This window comes from Equus caballus, chromosome 10, assembly GCF_041296265.1.
Source record: "Equus caballus isolate H_3958 breed thoroughbred chromosome 10, TB-T2T, whole genome shotgun sequence".
Lineage (NCBI taxonomy): Eukaryota > Metazoa > Chordata > Mammalia > Perissodactyla > Equidae > Equus > Equus caballus.
The window spans coordinates 22,815,811-22,842,488 of record NC_091693.1 but is presented as its reverse complement, the minus strand read 5'-3'; the positions used below and the strand labels follow the sequence as shown (position 1 = coordinate 22,842,488).

The window sequence follows — 26,678 nt, the reverse complement described above, 5'->3', positions numbered from 1 at the left end:
ATCTTTCTTGTAGGATTATGTGGTAATCAGTGTACTGACATTTTATTTAAATATCCATTCACTGCTAATATTGGCCTATGAAATAAAAGTATAGACATAATAGAAAGTTACCATAACCACAATTATATATGAAGATAACCCCTTTAAAACTGACAAGAGACTCATAAAATTAAGTACAGATGTTGAATGGTTGAAGGACAGAAATAATTTGCCTTGTTAGGGTAGCACCATGTTTAAGAGATTTGTCTTTGCAGCAGACAACATGGATTCAAATCCTGATTCAGCCACTTGCTGGGATGTGATTGAATGAGTCTTTAAACCTGTCTTTATCCTAAGCTTCATCTGTGAAATGAGGATATCATCAGTACTTATTTCAGAGAGCTGAAAGTTCAACCAGTTATTACACATATTGCATTAACAGTGGCTCTTACTCAGTGTGATAGAAAAGATCATATCAAAATTAAGATCACCTACTAAACAAAAATATATTATTTTGGGGTGGGAACAGATTCTAAATGGAAGATATTGGGTGTCAGTTCCCATGACAAAAGTAGCACAAACCTCATTTTCCCTGTAAGATCCTCTGGCTCTGAATGTGAACACCAGTCATTGGGAAATGGCAGAATGGCCTCCAGGCATTTGGCAATGGAGGTTATCTCCTTGTCACAAAACATAGTTGGAATCTTGGGGACTTTCTATCCTACTCATCATTATATTTTCATTTACTTTACTGCATGCTTGTTAACCTCCACACACTTGATTTTCAAGTACCTGACCATAGCCATCTCCCACATTAAGAGATTTCATGCTGTATGTCAATTATATCTCAACAAAACTGGAAAAATTCAAAGTCACCCAGAACTTAAATAAACAGTAAAGTGATAAAAAGATTTTAAAGAGATTTCAGTTCATCTTGTGTCCTTCTAGTTCCTCCATTGGACTAAAGACTTAAAGGAACTCTTCATATTTATAGAACACCTACTTTATACCTGGCATTGCCTTGTATGCATTTTAATGTCACAAGAGTCTCAATACAGGGCCAGCCACAGTGGCCTAGTGGTTAAGTTTGGCGCATTCCACTTTGTCAGCCCAGGTTCAGTTCTGGGGCACAGATCTACACCACTCGTCTGTTAGTGGCCAGCTGTGGGACTGACTCACATAAAAAAAAGAAAAAAAGAGGGAGATCGGCAATGAATGTTAGTTCAGGGCAAATCTTCAGGGGAAAAAAAAAATGTCTCAAAACAACTCACTGATTTCTGTATCCCTTGGTGTAAAATGGGGAAAATGTGTAAATTAAACATATATTCTGGGTCACAATGTGTGGAAGGAAAAAATGCTAATAAGAAAATTTTATTTAAAAAACAAACGATATTTTAATACAGTTGAAAATGAACTATGTTACATATTGGTTAATACCATCATTTGAAATTGACATTTTAATATCCTTTGAAAAAATGCTCTTCTAGTAATATTATCTAGTAAACATTTCCTAATATTGCTTCATTAGTGTAAAAACATCTTAGGCAATTTATCTAAATAGTATCTTAAAGCATCTTTAACAAGCATATATTACGATGAAACCTATATGGGCAGCAGCAAAAGGAATATAATAAATTATCAGCATGAAAAAAATTGATGTTTCCCAACCAAGAAATTAGGAATTTCAAGAGTAAACATCCAGTGTTTTATTAAAGAGTCTGACTCCATTTTTTGATGTTTGACTACTGACACCTTTTAAACCTCACTATAACCTCTTCCTATTCTCCTTATCTGGGCAAGCTAATAAGAAAGGCTGAGTGCTCCCTCCTTTGCTATGTTGGAAGTTCAAACCATAAGTGGGTACCCACACCCCAGCCCCACCCAGTAACTACCTAACATACCAAGCCAGTCACCATTTTCTGTTCTGTCAAGCCATTTTTTGACAAGCTTGGAAGTCTACCCTGTTCTCCTTAAAAGCTTTATTAAATAACAGACATTCTCATAACACTTTAGTGTATGGCATCAGTCTTGATATCCAAACCAAATTTTGGGTAGGTTTCCATCCTGTTCCAGTGGATGGCCACAAGTGCAAATTAGCAACAACAAAATGTTTTGGGAGTGAATATATGAAATTTCCAGTTTATCAAACAAAAAATGTCCCTATTGTATATTGTTCCTTCTTATGAGGAAACTCATGAACATTGATCTTTTTAAATTATTTCATGAGCACTCCAAGCACAAAAAAATTATGTTCTTTTTATCCTTATTTCTGAAATTTTCTTTCATTTCCTATTATTTGTCATATGCTTACTATATTTTATTTTCACTTCATGTGAAGAAAGGTGGATGTCATGGGTTTTATTTGGGCACAAAAAAGGACACGAAGAAATATAACCATATGGTGTATGTTCATCAATGGGGGGGCAGGTTTTAGGGGATCAGAGTCTGAAATTGCACTGCTATGGTATTTTCCTTATAGCCACGTAAATATCCCCGACAGAGTGTAGAGAGAATAACTCAAGTGCAAATTAGAGTATATAATGTCAAAATTGCATGTTGTTTGATTCCATCATGGAAAAAAATTGTTATAGATCCCTTCACCCTTGAGAACCTAATGGTACAAGGTTAGTTTACGTTACAAAGTATTCTACTGAGGTGGAATAAAACTGTGTTGGTAGAAGGAACAATTCATTCAGGATTATGGAAAAAAAAAAAAAGATTAAATTTTATTAATTAAAACACGAGACCTATGATACTGCCAATAGTTAAACGTGACTCATACACAGGCACATACTATTCTGGTTCTTTTGATTCAACTTCCCTCTCAGATAACTGTTCTCTCTTTAATTTCCAAGACTAAATTTTATTAATCATTGATATACAATAGCTATTGCCATTCAATGGAGAAAGTGACTACAATTTCCCCTGCATTATTTCTACTGCAGAATCAGTCCCTAGTAACCCACCACTCTCCTCCCATGAAAAGTCCAGTCCCTTAATGTCCTGGCCTTCTCTGTTTCATGGTCAGTTGGCAGAGCATTCATTCCTATAACCCACAGTGGCCTGACTAGAGAAGTGTGCCCTGAACATAATAAGCATGATGACATATTGTAGTTTTACATTATTCTCTGCACCTCCCTGATGTTAATTCATACAATATTGAATTTGACAATTCAGTGTCCTTGTTTTTCCATGGGACATGGCTATGAAGGAAGCACACCTAATGAAGCAGGCCCTTTCATCATATTGATTCCTCAAGACCATCATGAAAGGCCTCTAAAGAAGGGATAAGATCAAGGGACTTCAAATTTCACCTTGAAGGTCATAAACAGAAATGTAACCTCTTCAAGAAAACTCAAGTAATTAACTAAAATACTCTATACACTGAAGATAATGGGCCATTTCCACACGTCCTTGTCTCCATGATATACATCATGTCTTATGTTTTAATGTATTTTGACTTGTAATTATTCTGCAGTATGTAATATCTCAGGTTAATCTCAGAGAACTAGAGACTTATTATTCCCAGTATTCATTCTTGGATGTATGGTCCATTGTGAGAATTGGTCAAAAATTCTACCAATTTATTACATTTCTAAGGATTCTCCCCAATATGAATTCTTTGGTGAATGCTGAGGAGATATTGTTTCTTAAAGGTATTTCCATGTTCAGTATACTTGAATAGTTTCCGTCCTGCATGAATTCTCTCATTACTTAAAAGGTGTGGACATTTGATGAAAAGCCTTACAACACTCACTACATTTGTAAGGTTGCTCTCCAGTATAAAGCCCTGATGATGTTCTAGTTTTGATCTTTGGGTAAAAGCTTTAGCACACACATCACAATTGAGTGGTTTCTGTTAAAGATGTATATTCTGATGCCTACTGTCCATTGGGAGGCCTGGACAGAGGCTCAGCCATATACATTTACATGGTTTCTCTTCAGTATGGACTCGTTGCATAATACTTGAACTCAAGGTAAAGATTTTTCCACACTCATTGCATTTGTAAGGTATTGCTCCAAGATGTACCCCAACTTTTGATTCTTTGGGTAAAATCCTTACCACATACCTTACATTTGTATGGTTTCTCTACAGGATATATATCCTTATATCTATTAAAGAGTGAGCACTCATTAAAAACTTTGTCAAATTCATTGCGTTTGTAAGTATGAATGACCTATTTGGTGAACCCTGAGTTTAATGCAATACCTAAAAGCCTTGCCACATTCAGTACATTTGTAAGGTTCTCTCCAGTGTGGATTATCTGATGATTGGTGAGGTGAGAGCTCCGAGTAAAGGCTTTGCCACACTCATGGCATTTGTAAGGTTTCTCTCCAGAATGAATTCTTTGGTGAATCCTAAGGTCAGACCATTGTCTAAAGGCCTTGCCACATTCAATACATTTATATGGCTTCTCTCCAGTATGAATTTTCTCATGAAGCCTAAGGTGTGAACACCTGCTAAAAGCCTTGCCACATTCATTACATTTGTAAGGTCTCTCACCAGTATGGATTACCTCATGTTTACTTAGGCTTGAATACACACTGAAGGATTTACCACATTCATTACATTTGTAAGGTTTCTCTCCAGTATGAATTCTCCGGTGATTTACAAGGTGTGAATTTTGACTGAAGACTCTGCCACATTCATTACATTTGTAAGGTTTCTCTCCAGTATGAATTCTATGATGACTTGCAAGGTGTGAATTTTGACTGAAGACCTTGCCACATACATCACATTTATATGGTTTCTCTCCAGTATGGATTATCTGATGTGTAGTGAGGTGTGAGCCCTGAGTAAAAGCTTTGCCACACTCATTACATTTAAAAGGTTTCTCTCCCACATGAATTCTTTGGTGAATAGTGATGTCAGACCATTGCCTAAAGGTCTTGCCACATTCAGTACATTTATATGGCTTCTCTCCAGTATGAATTCTCTCATGATGCCTAAGGTGTGAACGCTTGATAAAAGCCTTGCCACATTCATTGCATTTATAAGGTTTCTCTCCAGTGTGGATTATCTGATGGTAAGTTAGGCTTGAACGCACACTAAAGGTTTTCCCACACTCATTACATTTGTATGGTTTCTCCCCAGTATGAATTCTCCGATGACTTGCAAGGTGTGAATTTTGACTGAAGACCTTCCCACATATATCACATTTATATGGTTTCTCTCCAGTATGGATTATCTGATGTTTAGTGAGGTGGGAGCGCTGAGTAAAGGCTTTGCCACACTCACTACACTTGAAAGGTTTCTCTCCAGCATGAATTCTTTGGTGAATCCTAATGTCACACCATTGCCTAAAGGCCTTGCCACATTCAGTACATTTATATGGCTTCTCTCCAGTATGAATTCTCTCATGATGCCTAAGGTGTGAACGCTTGATAAAAGCCTTACCACATTCATTGCATTGGTTAGATTTCTCTCCAGTGTGGATTATCTGATGGTTAGTTAGGCTTGAACGCAAAACAAAAGCTTTGCCACATTCATTACATTTGTACGGTTTCTCTCCAGTATGACTCTTCTGATGGTCAGCCAGGCTTGAACTTTGGATAAAAGCTTTACCACATTCATTACATTTGTGTGGTTTCTCTCCACTATGAATTCTGTAATGTTTTATAAGTTTGGAACTTTGGAAAAAACTCTTGTTGCATTCATCACATTGGTAAGGTTTCTCTCCAGTATGAATTGCTTGATGGTTCATTAGGCTTGAACGCACTCTAAAGGCTTTGCCACACACATTACACTTGTAAGGTTTCTCTCCAGTATGTATTCTCCGATGATTTGCAAGGTGTGAATTTTGACTAAAGACCTTGCCACACTCATTACATCTGTAAGGTTTCTCTCCTGTATGAATTCTCTGATGACTTGCAAGGTTTGAATTTTGACTAAAGACCTTGCCACATACATCACATTTATACGGTTTCTCTCCTGTATGGATTATCTGATGTCTAGTAAGGTGTGAGCCCTGATTAAAGGTTTTGCCACACTCATTACATTTGTAAAGTTTTTCCCTATAAGCTTTCTGGTTTTGTGTCAGTATTGAAGGATGCATAAAATCATCCCCACAGTTATCAGAAATGTCGGTTTGGACACTAGGAGGAGTTATTTGAAGTGGTGAAACTGAGCGGCTATTGTTGACAGACTTCTGAACTTGATTACATTCATGAATTTTTCCTGCTGTTTGAAATACCTGCAGTTCATCCTGAAGGCTTAATCCAAGCCTATTCTCAAAAAGCTTGTTTCCCGCATCTGTTCTACCATGTTGATCTCTTCTGTTAGTGAGATTTTTTTTATGGGTTACAGGCACTCCTTTGTAATTTCTTTCATCATTTCTCCATTGACACTCAAAGGCATGCATGTTTTCCTGGATTTTCCTGAAGTAAAGATCTTTGATTTTATGGCTTTCATGTCTTCCCAACATCAATGTATGGAATACTTCTCCTGTATTACTGTTCTCCTTTGATTGTAATTTCTTGGTCGCATGTATAGGAGAGACACCTACAAGATATAAAGAAACAGAGATGTTGTATTAATTACTGTCCATAAATCTATGTTTCATGTGGAAAACATACCAAAAGTAATACTTATATTGAACAGAGTTATGAAACTTCCCAATCATCATCCTCAAATTTTTAGGAACACCAAAGGAATTGATTCTTTACTAAAGAAAGAGTGATCATACACAATTCAAATTAATTTTATGGAAGCCTAGTTTCAAACATCCTATGACAGAAACACTTATCTTGTGCAACCTTATGTTAGCTCTCAAAAACAGAGAGTATTTTTCCACCATGACCCCAAGGCACATATCGATGGGCAGTAAACATATTGCTATCTCATAAGGTAGGAGAAAGAAATATTATAGTGTGCTTACTTATTGTACATAAAAAAAGCTAAAGAATAAACAATTTATTGCAATGATAAATAATCCAAATGAATGATCTAGATAAATGATCTAATGAATGATCTAAATAAATGTCAATTTTGAACTGCCAACAAATACAGCATTGAAAAATTAAGAATTCAACAAAACAATGTTTAAAAATAAAATACTTTTCTAAATATTTTTTATAAAGCTACCCATGAAGAATACGCATTTTACAACATTAATTTCTGTTGCTAATAACTCACTCAGTCTATGGAACTTTGGTATAGAAGCTGAACTAAGACATCATATAATCCAGCAATTCCGCTTCTGGGCATACATACAAAAAAACTGAAGGCAGGATCTCAAAGATATATTTCCATACCCATGTCCACAGAAGCATCATTCATACCAGCCAAGAGGCAGAAGCAACTGAATGTCCACTGATGGATGAATGCACAAACAAAATGTAATATACATGCACAATGGAATTTATTCAGCCTTAAAAAAAGACACAAATCCTGTCATTTGCTACAACATGGATGAACTTTGAAGACATTATACTAAATGAAATTAGCCAGTCACAAAAAAGACAAATGCTGTATGATACTACTTATGTGAGGCATCTAAAATAGTAAAATTCCTAGAAATGGAAAGTAGAATGGAGCATGCCAGAAGCTGGGGAGAGGGAAAAATAGGGAGAAATCAAGTGAGTTTAAATACTCATGGTAATCAATGGAATCTATCTTCAAACAATAAAAAAATATGGTAGAAATTAATTTGCTAAGCTCAAATGATGGTAAATGTTATGAAAGTTATTTGACAGAATACAATTCCATACCTTTGAGTAAAACATGCTAATTCAAAATAAGACTGCTTGATTTCCAAGCCTACTTCTCCTGATAAAGATTACTTAGTCTCTAATTAGCCCAGAACTACATCAGACTCTAAAGATTTTCTGGACTAAACAAGCCCTTTTTCCAAACTAATCTCATCTGGAACTACAAGTCTCCTGGAAGAACAAGATAAACAATGTCTAGAGAAATCTGTTAGTTTCCAATATTTCTCAAAATATTAGAACATTCACTATGCTATGGTTGATCCATATGATCTGTGAGGACAGCAGCCTTATCTTTGGTACAATGCGATAGTAAGTACGTACACTCCAAATAGATACTTCTTGATTGAATCAATTTTCAAAGTAGATTTAGAATTATCTTTTTGTGTGATGAGGGGTCATAGATTTTTAAATTCATAAACAAATGTGACATATTAAAAATGATCCACTTTTGTTTTCATAACATAACCTGCAATAAATTTTATAGGAAATTAAAAATAAAAAAAGACATGAGGTGACGGGTGCTCCTACTGTATGTATTAGTAGATATATAGTTGTTATTGTGAATCAATGAAACAATGCTCACTTATCCAAAATTAATAAATTAAGACTTCATAAATATGAGAAGAACATAGGTAACCTTTTGAAAATAATAGGCGACACACGGTAGGGAAGGACTTGTATTAGAGGGCACTGTAAGTAGCAGCAGGTATGTGCAGAAACATTTTCTGGCAGTGGCATGGAGACCCATGGAGGAGGGATACGCAGAGAGGTGGTGAGCAACCCAGACAGCAAACAAGAGCTAGAGAACAGGACAACACACGTAACTGGGACAACAGGGACCAGGTGCACTCTATATGAAGTTCAGATAGAAAGAAAGCCAGGGAACAAGACTGTTGTCCTGTGTTCACTCAAGAATGCAATTTCCAGAACTTTAGAAATTCTGCAGAAAATACAGCTGTCAGAGACAACAGTGGAGACAAACCCCATAAAGTGCAAGAAATGGCCTAAGTTTCCTGTAAAATGCGATGAGATATTTAAGTATTCATTCAGTGTACCAACATAGACACGATAATCTAGACAGGGAAAGTAATTATTAGAATATAACGGTTATACCAGAAATAAATCTCAGTGAAATTTACACAAAACTCAACAAATTATGTACAGAAAACTGAAAACATACTATAGAAGAAGCAATGAATCTTATATAACACATGGCAAGTCAATTTAATGGTATTTTGGGGAAGAGACGACAATAATAAAAATATATATATTCTCAACATACCAAAAATTCTCAATTTAAAAACTGTTTCTTAAATTTAAATTTAAATTAATAAATTTAACTGAGAAAAAGGTAACTTAATATTAGGTACTAAGTGAAGTGAAAAGAAGTAGAAGGAATGATTACAGCTATCTTTTCAAAACAGTCCGGACTTTGTATAGGATTTAGGGAAACTGCTGCTGAGCCATACCCTCAACACTAGAGGAGGAAATAACGTAAAACATATGAAATGATATCTATTCCCCAATTCAAACCTTCCACATGCTGCAAATGTAAAACAAAGAATACTAAGACATCATCAAAAATATGGAACTGATAAATACATAAAAATCAAGTTCCTTTATAATGCATAGAAATACACAAAATGAAAGTAGCAGTGGCTTAAACAAAATAAATTACAGTAGACTTTACTGAAGGCATCGTGCAACTTCATAAGCTCCGTCAATAAGATGCTTCCAAGTTGTACTTGTTGAAGTAGGATGAACAATGGCACTCACGGGATGGAAAATGTGGCATGAATAATAGTTTAGTCGACAGCCTCAGAGATACGAGGATGTGAACTTGACCAATGTTTTCCCAGGAGAAATTCCTATACCATTTATTGTAGCTCAAAGGGGATGATCATTAGTGTATGTGATCAACAGTGTCACAATGCCCTTGAGAAATGCTTTTGTGACACTCCTCAAAAGCAGAAAGACAAGTGGAAACACTTATCACTTAGGCCCTCATGACACATTCTATCTTGGTATCCAGGGACATGCTGACCACTCTGAGCGGCTTCAAGTGGTGCTTCTGTATGCAGCAGGATAATATTGCAACATATTAGTCAGTGTTCTCCTTCAAGAATTTTCTGTTACCAAGTAAACCCATTCCATGAGAGTCCACCAGAAGTTGCCCAGCACCTAAAGTTGGATTAACACAACAAAAAATAGCAAGACAGGGCTGGCCCCATGGCCAAGTGGTTAAGTTCACACGCTCAGTGCAGGCGGCCCAGTGTTTCATTGGTTCGAATCCTGGGCGGACATGGCACTGCTCATCAAACCACACTGAGGCAGCGTCCCACATGCCACAACTAGAAGGACCCACAACGAAGAATATACAACTATGTACCGGGGGGCTTTGGGGAGAAAAAGGTAAAAAATAAAATCTTTAAAGAAAAAAAATAGCAAGACATTTCAGACCCTAGAAACGTGTATTTCATACAAACTTAAGAGAACATAAAATCAGGAAGAGTCTATACTCCCAGACTAGGTAGAGAGGTGGAAGAGAAAGAAAATACAAGTTATGGGGTCAGATATTGTAGCATCTTAAGATGGGAACATGTGCTCTACCCACAGATGACAAGCTAAGAGCCTGAGAGATTGATAAATGCTACCTGTGTAGGACTGGGGATCAAACAGAGGATCTCTGTTTACTGTCTTTATAGTTTTCCTAAGTAACAATTACAGGAGATCCAATTTACCTCCCTATTACATACACCCCTGAAGTGTGTGGCAAAAGCACAACAGAAGAAATCGCTGAGGGATGTGAATAGGCAGACAGGGCTTGAGAAGCTCCATGTAGTTTCTGGGGCATCAGATGGAATGGTAGAGCAGCCAGGGTTATCCCATCCTCTAATTAGGTCTTCCCAGCATAGCAAATGGGGATGGAACTGGGATAGGTCCAGGGATTAGGCTTACAGAGGCCTCAGCTCTGATCTATATGGACCAAGAACTGAGCATCTGATAGAATCAAGTGCAGAAGGAGGAGACCAAAGGGAAGAGAGACCCCTTTAAAACAGCCCACTCCATGCTTCTCAAAGTCAAGGAACCAAGGAGTTCACAGGAGCCAGATCAGTGTTACAGATCATGATGAAGAATTTGCCTTTGTCTCTATTGGATCTGCTACACCACTAGGGGTTGAAACGATAAATTGTACACACTGAAGGACAGAGTGATAAGCTGGGGAGAAGAAAAAGTTTCTTTGGGAGTTCACAAAAACTAAACTTCTGTTTTCCCATAGAACTCTCCCACTTGAGGAGAGTTTCCCAAACACTATTAATGGTGCAGCTTCCTCTCCCCCTTTCTGAGCTCTTCTTAGCTGTATTCACACCTTTGGTACATTCCCACTCATTTGGTTTTTTGCTATTTTCACTTCACTCTCCACAGTCCAGGGCTCTTTCCCTTGCTCCAAAATGGAGATAATAATCAGACCATAAACAGAAATTCCTGCTCATAAGAAGAAAGGCACACGATATGCTGTGGCTTCCAGAAGCCCAGCTCTCTGTTCTGCTGAAGAGGACATTACAGATGGGTTTAGAAAATATTTCACAATCTTATCCACTCTTGAATCCATATGAATATAGGGAAGAGTATAATATGCAGATATCTAGCTCTCTTCCAAGAATTACTGAATCAATAGCATAAGGGTAAAAATGAGGGAATTGTATATTTTAAGTTTGTCATAGGTTTTATGCCTACTTAAGCTCTGGAACCACCCCCGATGTTTCATAAAGTGGCAGATCACCTGAAGAAAGGGCAAGTTTAAAGTCCAGATGCTGTAGCGTGAAGCTTTTCATTTCTAAGTAAACAGGGCTTTGATTGCAGTCAACTAAGGCAGGGGCTCCCAAGAGGCATACAAAAGACAAGGAAAAGATATCCAGGGATAGATCCCAACTTCTGGAGGGAAGTTCTCCTCACCCAGGAAGAGCAGGTTCCTGTAGTTCTCCAGCATCACATCCCTGTACAAGGCCCTCTGAGCGGGGTCCAGGCATTCCCACTCCTCCTGAGAGAATTCGATGGCCACGTCCCTGAATGTCAACCGTCTCTGAAATGAAAAACACATTTCACCAAAGTGGTCATGAAGAGAGTTCTTATCTTCACACAAAATGAGAAGAGGAGAGAGGTGTGAAGATGAATTCAGTTAAATGTGTTTTGACAGATCCACATAAAGCTATTTTAAGCAAGTTATGTGTCTCTAATTTTAATTTCTCATGCTTTTCTGTAAGATATTATGATATACTCCAAGTCAGTGTGAATTTCTCATTTTTGTTGACAATACATGAAATACACAAATAAAAATTCAATACTGGGTTGTCTATACAGAAGTGTTAGATATTATCATCTACACATTGAATGACATTCAATATCTAGATCATTTAGAGCATGAGTGGTGTCTTCAGAGACGACAAAGTCCATAGTGGCTCTAAAGAAAGGTGAGAATCTAAAAATTGTGATGATAATAACAAGAGAAATGACACTTTCTATATACTAAGCATTACTCTAAATGCTTTACATGTATTAACCGGTTATCAATGTAATAGCTCATTAGAGAAAAACTTGTTTCCATCTTACAGAGGAGAAAACTCTGTCACAGACATTCTAAGAAACTTGCCTCAGGTCAAACAGCTAAGAAATAACACAACGAACACCTGGCCTCAGGAGGTCACGTTTTAGAATTGAACCTAAAGAATCAAACAGTTAAGTAACAGCTGAACATTAAAAGCACATTCATAGAGGGCTCCCTCCCTGAGAAATGTGAAGTAAGTTCAAGGTTAGAAACAAAAAGCTGCATAAAAGGTTATTATATCCATACAGACACACACATTCATGCACATAATACACTACGATTATTACTATTTAAATCATTAATGTGATAGTGTAGAAAAAATTTAACATTATAGAATATATTTAAAATACAATTTCAACTGCTAAAAAATATAAAACTCACTTATGAAATGATGATGTCTTTTCTAATAACTACAGACTTGCACATACGTAAACAAAGAAAATTAACTGAAATGAGAAGAGCTGTCTCTGGATGACATATTATCATTTTTATTCATGTGTATTTCAGCATGGTTGGGACAATAAAATGTATCAATTGTACTTAATTTAGTTTGTCACCATTACAGCAGGCTAGTAAAAAAATTGTACAAACGTGAAAAAAATAGAATACTTTCTTTCAATCTCTACAAACTACCTATATTCAAAAATATAAATACAATTTTATCCATTTAAATGCAGATATTTAGGCATTAACAAAAGCTAAAGAGTTTACTCCATAATAAAACAATGATTCAAGATTAGAAAAGTTATTAGTGTTATATATTAATTTAACAGAATAAGATAAAAAAATTATCACAGTAGTAGATACCTGAAAAAGTTCTTGGATAATTAAAAATCATGAAAAAAGGAAAATGGAGAAAAAAACTGTTATTAAACAAGAACATTTCACGAAATGTCATGATTAGTATAAAACATTGGGTGCATTTCAACTGAAATTACAGTGAAGAAAAGGGGGCTGCCCAGGGACTCTGCTATTCACTTCTGTACAGGATGCCTGAGCCCAACCAGTAGAAGAGGGAAAAGGAAGAAAAATACAGAACAGGAGTGAGAAAGTGTCAAAGAGCTGGAACTGTTAAAATTCAAAAATCTAAGGGCAAGAAAAGGCTAAAGTGAAAGAAGGAGGAAAGATAGTCCATGCAAAAGAGATCCTAAAGAGAGCAGGAGTGGCTATATTATATCAGACTAAACAGATTATACGACATAAACCATCACAAGAGACAAAGAACATTATATAGTGATAAAATGTTCAACTCACCTGGAAGATATAATAATTATAAATCTATACGCATCAAACACTAGAGCTCCCAAACATACGAAGCAAACATTGACAGAAATGAGGGAGAAGTTGACAGCAGCATAGTAATAGTACACAATTTCAATACCCCAGTTTTTGTTATGGATAAAAGAACCAAACAGAAGATCAATAAGAAACAAAGGACTTGAACAACACTATAGACCAACTGATTTAACAGACATATACAGAACACTCACCCAGCAACAGCAGAAAACACATTCTTCTCAATCACACATGGAACAGTCTCCATGATACACCACATGTCAGGTCACAAAACAAATCTTAACAAATTTAAGAAGATTGGTATCATAAAAAATATATTCTCTAAACATAATGAAATAAAACTAGAAACAAATAGCAGAAGGAAAAGAGAAAAATCCACAAAATGTGGATATTCAGCAACTCATTCTTAAACATCCAATGGGTCAAAGAAGAAATCACAAGGGAATTCAAAAAGTATCTGGATAAAAATGAAAATGAAAATAAAACATAGCAAAACTCATATGCAGTGATAGCAGCACTAAGAGGGAAGTCTATATTGGTAAATGCTTACATTAAAAGAAAGGAAAGATCTCAAATCAGAAACATCATTTCACACCTCAAGGAAGTAGGAAGGGAAGAACTAAACCCAAGTTTTGCAGAAATAAATAAATAAATAAGAAAGATTAGAGCACAAAGAAGTGAAATAGAAAACAGAAAAACAATATAAAATGAACAAACCAAGATTTAGTTTTTTGAAAAGAGTAACAAACTGACAACCCCTTAGCTAGATTAACTAATAAAAAGAGTGAAAACTCAAATAAGTAAAATCAGATATGAAAGAGGGGATACTGCAACTGATGTTACAGAAATTTTATAAACTATAGTAGAGTACTATGATGTTACAGAAATTTTTAAAAACGATTTTAAGAGCTTACTATGCCAACAAATTACATAACATAGAAGATACAGGTAAATTCCTAGAAACACACAACATACTAAGACCTAATCATGAAGAAATAAAATATGTGAACAGAATTATAACTAGAGAGGAGAGTCTAGCAGTAATCAGAAATCTCCAACAAAGAAAAATCCAGGACCAGATGACTTCACTGCACAATTCTACCAAACATTTACAGGATTAATACTAATCCTGCTAAAAATCTTCCAAAACTTGCAAACTCTTTCTATGGAGCTTGCATGATTCTGATACCAAACTCAGAGAAAGAGACAAGAAGGAAAGACGAATATCCCTGAAAAATACTGATGAAAAAATCCTTAACAAAATACTAGCAAATGAAATTCAACAGCATATTAAAATTATTATACATCATGACTAAGTGGAATATATTCCTGTGAGGCAAGGCTGATTCAATATACAAAAATCAATCAATGTAATACACCACATTAATAGAATGAAAGAAAAAAATGATCATCTAAATTGATGCAGAAAAGGCATTTGACAAAATTCAACCACCTTTCAAAATACAAACACCCAAAAAACTAGGAACAGTAAACCACCTCAACATAAAAGCCACATATGAAACCAACACAGCTAACATCATACTTAGTGGTGAAAGACTGAAAACTTTTCCTCTAAGAAGGAAAGAAAGAAGGCAAGTATGCACACTCTCAGAACTACCATTCAGTAAAGTATTGGAAATCCTAGCCCAAGCAATTAGACAAGAAATAGAAATAAAAGTCATCCAAATTGGAGAAGTAAAATGATCTTTTCTTAAGATGACAAGATCTTATATATAGAAACACAAAACAACTGTTACAACGAAAACACAATTTTAGAAAAGTGGCAGGATACAAAATTAGGACACAAAAATCAGTTGCATTTCTATGCACTAACAATGAACAGTCTGAAAAGGAAATTAAGAAAATAATCCTGTTTAACATAGCATCAAAAGGAATGAAATACTTAAGAATGAACTTAGCCAAGGGGGTGAAAGACTTGTACACTGAAAACCACAAAATGCTGCTAAAAGAAATTTAAAAAGACACAAATAACTAATACAACATCCCATCCTCATGGACTGGAAGACTTAACATTGTTAAAATGTCCATACTATCAAAGTGTTCTACAGATTCAATGGAATCCCTAATAAAATCTCAAAGGCAATTTTTGCAGAAATAGAAAAAAAATGCTAAATTTATATGGAATCTGAAAGGGACCCCAAATAGCCAAAACACCCGATGAAGAAGAAAGTTGGAGGCCTCCCTTTTTTAGATTTCAAAACATATTACAAAGCAAGAGTGATCAAGATGGTGTGGTACTGGCATAAACACATATATAAACCAACAGAACAGAATAGAACGCTAAGATATAAACCCCTGCACATATGCCAAATGATTTTTGACAAGGCTGCCAAGACGACACAATGGGGAAAGGACAGTCAGCAAATGGTGCTGAGAAAACTGGGTATCTACACACAAAGGAATGAATCTGGAACCTGACCTGCATCCAATGTAAAAACTTCTGCGTGTCAAAGGATACAATCAACAGAGTGAAAAAACACCCCACCCCCCCAGGAACAGATGTGATGAAAATAATTTAAAGAGTCTCCAAATGTTAGACATTTAGGTTGATTTTGTATTTTAAAATCGATGATGGAATAAAAGACCTTCTATCATGCATGTCTGTTTCAGAACTTTGCATTCCTAATCATTAAGATTTTGAAGTCAGTGACTCATTCATTTAGCTTCAAATGTATTCTAAAAACAGGCAGAACAGGTTTCCCCTTATTGATCTCCCTTTCCAGAATTTACCAGATATTTGTGCACATTAATACATGACTTCCATGTGCAACTTCTTTCATCCTGGTCTACAGAGAGCTGTCAGTGCATCCAAATGTGACCCTTAAACAAGCCCTGCTGCCCAACTGCACTGACACTACAGGGCCCACACCCATCTCCAATCCATGGATGTGAAGCCCTGCCCCGGATGATGCCCACTGGAGCCTCTTCCTAAGTTCCATGTCACTGGGTCAAGGTGAGATGAAATCTGAGTGGAGATGAGAGGAGTGACGGAAGGCCCTGGGTGACTGTGAAGGAACACGTCAGGCAGGACACTTCAGAGTCAGAGATTAGCAAATCCAAAGGACATTTCAGGAAGGACGGAATAATCAAGCAAGAACATGATTTTACCTGAGAAGGATCCATTTCTGACTCCTTTTTCTTTCCTCTTCCTCCTTTTACGGGCTTCTTCCTCAGGCAACATGAGTCTTTAGAGCTCTTGAAAGTTGAAAATATGCTGTTGAATGGTTAGAATCAACATACCCTCTTCCTGTGCCACAACCACACAAACAGGGAAGACGTCATCATGTGGAAAAACAGGTCATCTGCTGCCACTGCCACAGGAGGGATTCAGGGACAGTAAACTCCTACACAGAGACCAACAAGTGAGTTTTTCTACCACTTTCTTCAGAACTCACTCCCCTCCTGGTGAATCCCACACATAAGCTGCAGCAGTGGGAACCTCAGCTGGACCAGACACCTCCCTTCAGGTCACAGACCTGGCCCTGATCAAACTCCATGCAGAGCAGAGCCCCCTCACCCTCAGCCCAGATCTCAGCCCTCAGGAAAGGAGGACTCAGAGCCTTGGTGCTTGACACTGGATACAGGTTAGAATGACATGGGGCACTTTAAATATGAGTGAGGCTGGGCCTCACTCCAACTATTTGCAGGAGAATCTCTGGTCAGAAGGCATAAGAGATGTATTTGCAAAATGCCTCAGCAGTCTAATGTGAGGCCAGGATGAGCACCACTCAGAGGAGGCAAGCCCAGCACATGTCCCACTTTCTTTTTCTTTTCCAGCTTTATTGAGGTAAGTGACAAATGACAACTGTGTATATTTCAGGTGTACAATGTAATCATTTGAAATACATATACAATGTGAAATAGCAATTACCATGAAGTTAATATATTCATCACCTCACAATTACCATTTTTTGTATCTGTGTGGTGACAGATTTATCCTCAGCAAATTTTGAGTATCTAATACAGTATTATTAACTATAGTCACGGTGCTGTACATCAGATCCCCAAAACTTCATCATTTTACAACTGAAAATTTGTACCCTTTGGCCTACATCTCCCTATTTTTCCCTACTTCCCAGTCCCTATTCCCAACCACTCTACTCTGTTTCTATAAGTTTGACATTTTTAGATTCCACATATAAGTGAGATCATACAGTATTTGTGTTTCCCTATCTGGCTTATTTCATTTAGCCTAAAGTCCTTCAAGTTCATCCATGGCATCACAAAGGGCAAGACTTCCTTCTTTTTCATGGCTGAATAATATTTCACTGTATATATGTACCACATTTTCCTTATGCTTTCATCTGTCAAAGGACATTTAGGTTTTTCCATATCTTGGTTGTAGTGAATAATGCAATAGAGACATGGGAGTGCAGACATCTCTTCAAGATACTAATTTCATCTCCTTTGGATATATAGCCAGAAGCGGGATTGCTGGATCATAAGATAGTTCTATTTTTAACTTTTTGAGGAACCTCTTTACTGTTTTCCATAATGGCTGTACCAATTTACATTCCCAGCAATAGTACACAAGGGTTCCCGTTTCTACACATCTTCATCAACTCTTGTTATTTCTTGGTCATTTTGCTAATAGCTATCCTAATAGGTGTGACATCTCCTACCTTCTGTCACTGTTTTCCCTTTGAAGCTTTGTCTCCAGTAGCCACACAGTGGAAAGAGAAGGAAAAGAAACAAACATGCAAAGCAGGCAATATGGACCAGAAGTGGGGGTAAGGGTGTGCCTGACATGTTAAATGGGAGGGGGGTCAGAGAAGGCTCCAATGAGGTGATATCAGAACAAGGACTTGGAGGAGAGAGGATGTTTGCCACCTGCATCTGAGGAGCCAGACAGTTCTAGGTAGAGGGACAGACTCTGTCAGCACGCTGAGGCAGTAGCAACCTTGGCCCCAGGAAAAGGAAGGAGACCTGTATGGCAGGAGCAGGGTGAGGAGGAGGAGACAAGCAGGAGAGGAGGCCAGAGGGGCACTGGGGGAAGCTGATGAGGAAGGGGCTTGGTCTTCAAACATTTTTCTTCTGTATCTCAAAAGAATTTTAGAAACCATGTATTACTTCACTCATTTTAAGTAAACATCTAACTTTTTCTTTATCTAATTATTAAAACACATACAAATAATGTAATATCTTACATATTTTATATATATGCTAAAATGGTCATCTAAGCCCCAGGAAGTACAGGGTCACCCTTAACCAAGATGTGGAAGACTGCAGGGGGAACATGATTGTGGGAGGTCAAGAAGCCAGTTCTAGACATATTAAGGTGGAGAGGCCTGTTAGATGTCCCAGCAGAAATGTCTAGAAACAGGACACTAGACTTCACAGGAGAGATCTCGTCTTGACAGGAGAAAAGGGGAGACATGTAGCTGGTGTTGAAAGTCACGCGATGAGATGATGAGGAAAGGCAGTGGGTGTAGACAAAGAGAAGTTGTTCAAGGACTAAGCCTTCACTCCCACATTCAGAGACCAGGGATTTCAGGAAAATCCATCAGAGGAAACTGAGAAGAGAACAGGGAGGCGAGAAGAAAATTGAAGCAAATAGATTTTTAAAGGTTAATGGGATGTCCTCAAAGTCAAGAAAATCAGCCTTTCAAGGAAGAGGGAGCGATCAACTGGGCAACAGGCTGCTAGTACGACAAGTCAGATGAGAAGAGGAAATAAATTATTGGATTGAGAAATGAGGGGGTCATTGGTGACTCTAGGAAAGAAAGTGTCAAGAGGAATGGTGCATGTGAAAGCTTAATTGGATGGGGTTCAAATGAGAATTGGAGGCAAGAATTGAAGACAGTATACGCAAATTTTTAGTGTATTGTGCTCTGAAATGAAGCATAAAAAAGGGTATTTGGGGAGAAATGTAGTTAATTGAGAAGGTTTTCTTTTAAAGATGGTAGAGTGTATAGAAAGGTTTTGGGGTGTGTGTATCTGCGTGTGATAGAAAATACCAATGTTTATGTGTAAGACAGACAATACTACCATGTGTGTATGATGATAAAAATAAATCTCAAAAAGTAAAAATATGCAATGCAGTGGAGGAAGGATGCCATGCTGTCCTGACACTGTGAGCGGGGCTGGCAACCGGGGCCCAACTGCAGGGTCAGCAATGGCCAGGAGCAGGGACAGACCATTCCTGGTCAATACTGAGTAGAGAGCCCACATTCTGAGGCAGGGGGGTGAGCATGGAAGGGAGAAGATCTCTTCCCTTTGCTCCAGGGGCTCAATGAAGAAGAAACAAGGTCTTTGAGAAAAAAGATGGAAGAGGATGAGTTGGACTTCTGAGGGGCTCCAGAGGAGAGAGATGGATAGACCAATAGAGAAATGCAAGAGGAGCAGGGCCAGGAATTTGAAGTGACACCAGTCATTTAGGGTGTATGTTTTCTCCTGCTATGATCAGCCACATGGGGAGAGACGCAGAGGAGGCAGAGTCGGATGTGATGATGATGTCAGGGAACAGCAAGGAAGTAGGGGGCCTGTGGAAGAATGAACATCAGTCCTTTGCTTTGGGGCATTTGAATTGCACGGCTGTAAGTAACTGAAAGGGTGGGTTTGTCTCCATCATTTAAAAACAACCTGGATGAGGCAGGGGAGCATATTCCGTTGGTTTATCATTTTATCCCCGGTGAAGACAAAAAAAAAAAGACTGGAATATAGTATATATTCCATATGCAGTGAATAAATGAATGAACAAGAAGGACACAAAGTTTAACTAGCACACCCTCTCGCAAAGTCTTCACTTTGGGGGACTGATGTGTGCAGGGGTCCTTTGCCCTGGAACGAGTGAGAAGGGAGGTGACCAGAAGCAGCAGCAGAGAGTAGAGCCAAGGGTCCTTCACCCAGACCATTGTCCTTGCCCTCAACAGGTATGAAGGGAAAGAGTAAGTACAACTAGAAGCATGGTGAGCTGACCCATGGGGTAGCTGCCTGAGGCTGAGCATCCCTACTTCGGCAATAAAAGAGCCTAAATTCAGCAGAAAGAGAAGAGGTTTCCTGGCTGCCTAGACCCATTGATGGAGACAAGTTCCTATTGTCTAAGATTTCTCACTTTTCAATGACAATGACTTAAAAATTCATAGCCTCAAATCCTGACTTGACTGGGTGTTGGGATTGTGCAAAGCAGCCGTAAAAGAACAACAGGAAGTGTCTGTCTGAACAAACAGTAGAGGGGAAGCTGGAAGATGAGGGAGAGGACACAGGAGAGGCACCAACAGACAAACCACTTTTCCTACTCAAGTCACCTACCTGGGGAAGCACCAGCTCTGCCATTCTAGAGAAGACAATGGAGAAAGGGAGAAGTGTTTACATAGGGTGAGAGTGTGTTGGTCAGAAAGACAAGATCCTTTCTCTGAATGTGACCCCATTAGTTCGTCCCATTCTATTCTAATAATTGCTGAGCATGGGCCCACCCAGGGAGGATGATCCAGTTCCTGAGTCTCCTTGCCATTACTAGGGCTCTAAGTCTCCAAACAGTGATCCCCTTCTTGTCCCCAAATTCCCATTCTAGAACATAGTAGCTCTCCTATTAGGGACACATCCTTGTTCCACCTTTAGTTTAAAACATCTTGCCCCTCAGCTCACCAGCTACCTTGCACTGTGAGTGTGTGTGTGCACCTGCACATGTGTGTGTTTTGGGACAGGCAGGGAGAGGACAGTAGAGTAACCATGGCAGGCCTAGCAGTAAGAAAGTGGCAGCTGCATCTTCCCAAAGACAAGCTACGGTGCTGTAGGTCCCTGTGGTGCTGATGGCTCTCTGATTCTTGGAACAACCTTTCCCTAAGTCACAGGCCCCTGTAGCCCCTCTCAAGTTGTACCCATAAACCCACCCCCAGCAGGCCCTCCCTAATGAAAACCTTCTGCCATCTGAGGCTTAGGACCCACTGTTTCCCATCTGGACTCAAACAAACCCAGGGGTTCAATACATTCCCCAGACACTCCTTAATGATCCCCCCATACTGCTATGAAATCCCAGAAAACATTCCAAACCCTAATAACTCATGCATTCATGATGGAATAATCCACATGAAGACATCCAAGGACCCATCAGATCCAAGACACTATATTTTCATTCACAATGACCCCAGCCCAACACGGTCACCTCCAAAATCTACTAATAAAAGAGAGATGTCCGCAGTGATGCAAATGTTCCAACGATACCCCAACATCTTCCAAGGAAACACTCCAAATTCTCTTTTGTATTTTCCAAAATGTATCTGAAACTTTCTTCACTTGAAACTCAAAATACTCCAAAATACCAAAGGTAACCTATAAAAGGATCCCTGATTTTCCCTACAGTTACTCTGTGGGTTGCACGATGATTCTTGCTCTCCCCAAAGACCCCAGAGAAGTCACCCTGTGGAGTAGATGCTGTGGGGCACCCCCTGGATCCACCCCTCAGGACCAAGGAACCCATTCTCTTGCAGCCAGAGCTCCGTGTGGGCTCAGCTCAGGCCTTGGTTCTAACTACAATGCAGGATAATATTTCTCTCTGCCTAATTCCACTGCCTTCATTCCTTCTCAGGTGTGATCATGAGTTTCCCAATTAAACCCATGCATGCAAACCTCAGTCTCAGCATCCTTGTCCCAGGGAACCTGAGCTAAGATACTGTGGCACCCCAAACCAATCCATTCAGCCCCACAACTACCCATAAACCCACTTCCAGGTGTTCCAGCCTGGCCTGAGACGTCCCTTTCCAACTGTTCCCCATACCCCTTGATCACACAACTATGCTTGGGACAGGTGCACACACCATTCACTGGGCTCATCTAGAGGCCCACACTTGCTTCCACAACCCTCCTGCTCCTGTCCAGTGTTCCCCATTTTTCTACTTCTTCTCCATGCATGCATGAGCAAATGGGGCTAAAAGGCAAAGGGACAGAGGCACCAGGCATTGCAAGAGGAATGGACACAAGCTGCAAATGGAACGACACTGGGCCTTCAGTGTGGAGATCAAGAAGTTGGCCTTCCTGTAAAACTTGCCAGCAAATGGGGAGATTGTGGAGTCCAGTTTTAAAGGCATTTGTGGACTAGTTGGATTGACTTCAGTGAGGACGCCACAAATAAAGCGAGGCCCCAGATCTCACTGTTTCCTGTTCTCCCCACTCACAGCAAATTTCAAGACAACCTAGCTCTTTAATGGGGGCCTCTTTGACACCCCCTTAGGCTCCTGACCTTCTCCCCATCCTTACCAAAGTGAAATCATTATCCCTTATTCAGAGCAGATGAATTGCTGGAAGGTAAAGCTCCTGCCCAAGACGGCAACTGGTGCCTGGACGTGCAGAGCCTGGAAGATCTGGGAGGTACAGGGGAGCAGGACACAGCAGGCTAAATATGGAGATATCTCAGCCGACTGTGTGAGGACACCAGTTCTGGAGAGCTTTTCAGGCTTCAGTACATCTTTTTGCTCTTATTTTGAGCAAATAAGTAGCCACAGGAGGTTTATATCAATTAGCGATGCAATTTCCAGAACAAATAAGGGAATCATCCTCATCACCTGCCCTAGCCTCGAGGTCTTCCTGAGGCGGACTCAGCCCAAACCACAGCCCCTGTTGTGTAAACACAACCCAAAAGTAAAGTGCCACAGCCGTCCTGGGAAGGAGACAGAGACTGTGCGCCCTCCAATGGAGGGAAAACAGGAAAGACTCAAAATAATCTATAGAGAAGGACAGTTTAGATGTAGGTGATTGATATGGAGGCAGGAAAACTTGAGTAAGGTGACAGAGATTGACGGGTCAACGGAGCTTTAGATGGTGGGTGGGAGGGGGTGGGGAAACATCTCTGAGCCTAGACCTGAAGGGGAAGAAAGGGTCAGAGCCAAGACGATTCAGGGACAGAGGGTAAGAGCAGGAACGAAGATCTGAGACAGAAAAGGTGTGGTGTTAGGGAACAGAGAAATGGCAAACGTGACTGGGGCAGAGTGAGCCATGAGAAGACGGTAAGCTCCCAGGATGAGGCTGGAGACCCTAGCAGGCGTCCTGGTGATACAGGGCTGTGTAGCCACAGTGAGGAGCCAGCAGAGGCCAAGGAGTGACAATCTCCCTTCAAGTTTACCCTTAATGCTGAGAAAGACAGGTCACAATGGTCTCCCTAATTCTGAGCCTATGTCCCGGACTTCATGCTGGTGTTTTGGTTTTTCATTTTTGGAGGAGTAGGACCTATTTACAATTCTAATTACAACTGGGCACTCTCTCCAAGAAGAACGGCCACACACTCAATTTGCCCAATCATTTCAGAGATGAGTGTTGCTCAGACTCAGAGCTTCTGGTCTAGTCTCTCATCTTCATGTTACACATGGGTTCACTGAGGTCCAGAGAGGGAGACGTTTCCAAGGTCTGAGTTGAGTGAACAGAAGTAGCTGTACCTGAATTCTGAAATGGTGGCTGGATGGACCAGTGGGCAGGTTGTCCTTATCATCTTTCTATTTAAAATACCAGGGCCATCTTTCACATGCCTGAGCTAAGGAAACTTCTCTTTCAAGGTCTGATCACACTGATACCAAGCTCTTAATTCCTCTGTTCCAGAAAATCACACTAAAATATTTTTAAAATACAGAATTGCAAAAACATAACTATTAGTGTGGAAAACGCTGAAAAAGGGTCAGGTGTAGAAATAAGCTCTGAGCAATTCTTTTAATTTTAATTTCACCTTTATTGAGGGTTTTGTTTTTTTGAGCAACTTTCTCCATCACAAATAGATACGCTCTTTTGGAAAAAGGTTCCAACTCAATCCAGCCATCCTTCAACATTTGCAGAGAGCAGACAAGAGGCACTTGAGGGGAACATCTACTTGGTAGCTCACAGCTCACTATTTTAACAGATCACATAAAGGGAAGAAAACTGAATATTAGACTGGTTAAACTAGGTTTTGACCGTTAAGATAAAAGATCATTGACATCATTACCAAGTCCTCATTGAAATAGTCTAAAATTATTCACTAGTTACCAAAGAACATTTCCAATATAGAAGATAAAGAGGAGAAATTTAAACCAGGAAAAATTTAAAAGGGAAACAATTTTTAATTTTTTTAAAGCTAAATAATTCTAGTGTCAAAGTAAAAAATATTGAGAGTCTATCATATTTAGAAAAGAATGATGAGTTGATTACAGGAGGCCACCAAAGCTTATTTCAGAAGTTATTATTTGTAGGAAAGCAGAAATGGAACGAACTAAGATTTATCTCAAGCTACAAAAAGACTAATGAATTAAATGTATATGTCACCAAATAGTGACAGAGTCTTTTCTTGTTCCACTCCCCTCCACCAAACACACACACCCTCCCCCATCCCAGGCAAAGGGTAGAGGGTGACCCGCAGCTGACTCAGTTAAGTCATTGCCCTCTGGCTGAATAGGGATTGCAAAGGGAAGTTATCTTCTGATACTAATAACTATAAAATATGCAAGCTTTACAGAGAGGAATTGTGCAACTCTCATCCTCATTTACATAATTTAGGCAAAATTTTAAATTCTTAGATTATAAAGTCATGAACCAATATATCACAAGTTAATCAATCATATCTAATCAACTCATCTGGATATGGGTCCCATCTCTTCACTACGATGTGTTTTCCTCTCTCATTCTGTATATCTATTTCCTCATTTCTTTCTCTTCACTCTCTTTCTGTCTTTTTTTATTCTCTACTCTCCTGCTCTTTCTGCTCTTCTCTGTATTCCTTCCTTCACATCTGGTCCGCCCCACTCTGCAACCTGTTTCCCCTCTTCTTGCTCTTTCTCCCAAACTTTTCTGATTGTTTTAAATCTCCATGTATTTCTGCCTGTTTCTTCCCCCATCCCTGCTCCCTCTCTGCTCTCCCAGTTCTTTCCCTGTTACTCTCCTTTGGTCTTCACTCTCTGGCACCCCCAGGTGGCTATACTTTCTGCTCTGCTATTCTGCTCTCCTTGTCACCTCTGGTCCTTTCTGTCCTAGCACCAGGTGGCTCTGTCAGCCATAGCTCCAACTCTTTTATCATCTCTTCCTGGCCCTCTGTCTGAAGTACCTCACCCCTGTTGTCCCCGCGCCTACCGCTCATCAAGGGCCCCTCTCCTATCTTCCTCACCTTCATCACCCTGGTGATCCGCTTTTCTCTAACTTCTCTATTTTATCCACCTGCTACTTTCTCCGTTTACTCTCTTTCACTCTCCTTTCACTGTCCTTTTGCAAGGCCCTCACCCATCCTCTAGCTGACATCTCTTCTCACTCATTCTTTTCTCCTTCTCAGTTCTATTTCTGTCTCAGCCCCTCTCTGTCTCGATTTCTCCAGATGTCCCTCGCCCAGAAATTCACAGGGATGGCGAAGGAATATGACGCTCGCCTCCCAGAAGAGCACGTTTTCCATTGGAGTGGAATTTAGGACGGAAGAACACTGGGTGTCAAACAGCAGGCCCAGGTCACCTTCCCCAACGCGGGGTCAGGGGAAGGGGTGACTAGGAAGAAGAGGCCTGGGGAGCAGACGCACCCGCTGGAGGAGGAAACAAGGAGGGGGCGGGGAGGGTGTCTCAAGAGAAGCGTGGGGTCTCCAGAATCCCAGGACCCGGGACACGGCGGGGCCTCTCCCGGAGCTGGGCGGCCAGCGCTGCCCCCAGGGGCCGAGAAGGACGAGGCTTGGGGGACGCGAAGGGAATACACGCACCTCGCGAAAGAGGACTGTACAGGGCGCGGGGCGGGCGGACAGGTCAGAACAGGGATTTAAAAGCAGGAAAAAGACACGAAAGGCGGTGTCTACGTGGACCGAGGGCAGAAAGGACGGACGAGCCTCAGGGGCTTTAAACCGAAAGAGAAGAGCTCCCCGCCTCCCCCCAGCCTCTCACGGCGACGTCTGAATTTACTTGAGGTGGAGAGGCGGGTGTAGAGATTTTAAGGTCCGCAGCGACCCCGAGACCCCAGGTGTGGAGGAGAGAGGACTGCGAAACCCAGGGTTAAACTGGAAAGACAGAAACTCACGCTCCACAGAGTGACCTTCGCTCCGCTCTCCCGCTTCCGGGTCTGCGGGAAACTGCGCGCGCGCGCGGAAGAAGCGGGGCGGGCCGGGGGCGGGGCCTGGGCGGGGCGCGACCGTCAGGGGGCG

The 26,678-nt window shown here is 39.9% G+C and overlaps 1 protein-coding gene across 3 annotated transcripts; it reads right to left on the bottom strand.

Moving 5' to 3' along the window:
• Window positions 1-1,348: 1,348 nt before the first annotated feature.
• On the bottom strand, window positions 1,349-26,626 carry LOC102150815 (zinc finger protein 665-like). 3 transcript variants are annotated; one of them, XM_070224815.1, is made up of 4 exons: window positions 26,555-26,626; window positions 16,721-16,956; window positions 11,647-11,773; window positions 1,349-6,481 (listed from the first exon to the last, which is right to left on the bottom strand). In XM_070224815.1, exons 2-4 carry the CDS (start codon window positions 16,733-16,735, stop codon window positions 4,158-4,160), a joined length of 2,466 nt encoding a protein of 821 aa, XP_070080916.1. In that variant the 5' UTR covers window positions 16,736-16,956; window positions 26,555-26,626; the 3' UTR covers window positions 1,349-4,157. The 3 variants fall into 3 exon arrangements, with proteins under 3 accessions (XP_070080916.1, XP_014585765.3, XP_070080914.1); XM_014730279.3 differs by having other exon boundaries at window positions 16,721-16,807; window positions 26,555-26,620; XM_070224813.1 differs by lacking the exons at window positions 16,721-16,956; window positions 26,555-26,626 and having other exon boundaries at window positions 11,647-11,806.
• Window positions 26,627-26,678: the final 52 nt, after the last annotated feature.